Genomic DNA, 3,002 nt, shown 5'->3' with positions numbered 1-3,002 from the left:
ACTTGTTACTTTACATTTCATTTACCACTCAACATCTCATCCTTCGTTGTCCTTCTCGGTTAAGCCTCTTTTTGGGATTCAACATCATTTTACCTCCTTCTTTCCACTTCAGTATTTACGCCCGATGGTATCCAACATTCTGAACATGAATGCCCGTTTTGCACCCAGTGATTATCAAATCCATGCGGTAGCTCTGGCATTTTCCAGTAACCCGCACACACCATAGAAACAAAGCTATACTCTTTCCATCTTTTTAAGTCTATGTATAAAGTAAATAACCGACAAAGCAGCTTCAGAAAGACAAAAGAACACATATGAATGCCACGGGTATGAATACTCACCGGAAATGGTCACAACTAGAAGAACAATCGCAATTAAGAGGAAAAATACAAACAAAGCGAATGCCAACCACTGACCAAAGCTCTCATCTGAGATGGAGAAGGTCTCCTCGCTATTCATTATATCTTAAAGTTAGTAGCCTTTTATGATATTGTCCCGATTAAAGAATAACTTTGAAGCTTGGCATCCTTTTATATCTATTCGATTAAGTCATAAACAGAATAAAGAATTGGCAGACCAAATTTCATAAGCTGAACAAAACCTTTCAAATAAGGAATATTGATGATTATGATGATGATGATGGTGATGATGATGATGATGATAATTTTGATTCCCAAGCACCATTGAGCGGAGTTGGTAACCTCCTGAAGACCGCATGATATAAGTCGTATTGGAAGCAGAAGACGCTGAGAAGTTCAGATAGGAGTTTTGTATCCAAACCTAATTTATGTCAAGCTAATGAAGTAACTATGCTTAATCAGCGCAGATTTTATTTTGTCTCTACGATCAAGCTTCATTCTAACTTCAATGCCTATAAGACCCTTTGTGAAATGTTTAAGCTTCAAGGTAGATTTAGTGAAATAATTGATTTTTGGCTGCGAATTCTCATTATTGGAATGGTGAATTCTGGGTCCAGTAAAGAATTTAGTGCATTGAACAGGTAATTACTCCATAGGTATTGGGCCATACAACGTTTACAGACCTAGCAATGGATACTCTGTATTTCTGTACATACAGAACACTCTCTGATATCTATAAAATAAAACTTGCTATATATAAGCAAACAATTCCCCACCTATAAGGAGATGGATATGAAATATAACCACATAAGATTCCAAAATTAATATACCTAACGCATTTTCATTTTTCAATTTGATGATAATGAAGTAAAGTAGGTTGTGAGATACCAATTATCATTTCGATTTTTTGTCAAATATGTCAAAAATATTTCAGATCCATTCATTGACACCATCAAGGAGTTCAAAGCGAAAAGGGATATCATGAAATGATGGTAAGGGTTTCCACCTTTTGTAATTGTAGGAGGCCGATGAAGTTCAAATTTTTGATAAACTGTAAATCATCTAGATCGCCTGTATTAGAGGAATAGATTGGTAGTAAACACTGAAGGTTTGGAATGAGTTGCAAAAGTTGATATTTCTGTATGGTAACACCCGTATATGTTTTCGATGTACACATGGTAGCATCAGCGATAAGGACAGTAACACAAAAGGCTCAGTCCTTTGCAATAAATTAAAGCACGAATCGGTTTGATCAGGGGAATCTTGTGGTGGTATTGCTATCAGTGTAGCAGAGACGAGCATGCAAATTTTGTGTGGCTAATAGGTATGAGCTATAGTCAGTTAACTTTATAAATCCCAAAAAAGTTATAACAATCACTCGTATTAGTTGCATCATTGCATATAACACACCTATTTCTGATTCAGAATACCCATCGCCTCTTATTTATTTGGTATACAATAAAGAAAGCAGCAAAAGTGGCAGAACAGAAGATACAAGAACCCCAATAAGGAATAGGCAAACCTACTGCCAAGCAAAAGGCAACCAACCCCAATATGACAGCTATCATAGTTATTAACATCATACTTATTGAGTGAGGTTTAGTACGAAAGTTAATATTGTGATCTCTAACATATGATGACGGTAATAATGGGCCATCAGTACGAAGTGGCACTTCTGGAGGTGGACCATTCTGAATTGTTGTATTTTGAGTTTGTGAATTCAGAGATTCCCTCTTGGTGCCTTTAAACAATCTTTTGAAACGTATGAGGAAACGTTTGAATTTGTTTTCACCTTTCTCAGGGACTTGCACTTTGCTCAATTGACTAATCAACCACTCAATAATCTCTTTAACCTTTGGATGGTCTGGTTCTGCTGATAACAAGTTTTTTATAGCAAGTTTGACTTCCAGAACACCATCGAGCTCTTCCGAGATACCTTGTTCCCCTTGAGCATCATTGTCACCTTCAACAACACTATTTCGAACCATTCCGGGGTGTTGTTCTTTGGCCAATTGACTAATGAATCGCTCAATAATCTCTATAACCTTTGGATGGTCTGGTTCTGCCGTTAACAAGTTTTTTATAGCAAGCTTAACTTCCAGAACACTGTTGCGCTCTTCAGAGTCACCTTTGTCCTCTTCAATCACATCATTATCACCTTCAAGAACACTATTGTTCTTTTCAGGGTCTTTTTCTTTGGTCAATTCACAATCCTTATCAAGATCTCTAACAATTAGACGGTCTGGCTCTGCCAACAACAAGTGCATTAGAATAAGACGAGTTTCAAGAGCACTATTGCACTCTTCAGGGACACCTCGGTCATCATCAACGACACCTTGGTCATCATCAACGACACCTTTGTCTTCTTCAACAACACTATTGCCGCCTTGAGGGACAGTTTCACTATTTACATTCATCCTTATATATGGAAGTAAGAATAAGAAAAGGTTAATAAAACTAAGCGCTTTATTCGCAGCCATTGAATTTATATACTTGTAATGCACAATATGTCGGACCATGTCCGCGAGCTCCTAAATAGGAAGTCCCGTCCGAACTAAACAATTAGTGATCTACCAATTGTCCTCCTAAGTTAGTACGGTTTATTAGTACTATAGATAAACTTTGTCGATGTTTTATTTCCAA

General features: G+C 37.1%; 1 protein-coding gene across 1 annotated transcript; it reads right to left on the bottom strand.

Moving 5' to 3' along the window:
* Nucleotides 1–1,769: 1,769 nt before the first annotated feature.
* On the bottom strand, nt 1,770–2,776 carry KQ657_003929 (uncharacterized protein; the record flags this gene model as incomplete). The annotated part of the gene is made up of 3 exons (XM_043194623.1): nt 1,770–1,798; nt 1,908–1,920; nt 1,945–2,776. Coding segments are annotated over 3 exons (874 nt in total), but the record flags the coding sequence as incomplete, so codon positions are not given.
* Between the last annotated feature and the right edge of the window lie 226 nt (nt 2,777–3,002).

The sequence above is a fragment of the Scheffersomyces spartinae genome (assembly GCF_019049425.1).
Source record: "Scheffersomyces spartinae strain ARV_011 chromosome Unknown scaffold_47, whole genome shotgun sequence".
Lineage (NCBI taxonomy): Eukaryota > Fungi > Ascomycota > Pichiomycetes > Serinales > Debaryomycetaceae > Lizanozyma > Lizanozyma spartinae.
Note: the sequence above shows the minus strand (reverse complement) of the source record. Positions and strands in the feature narration are given on the sequence as shown.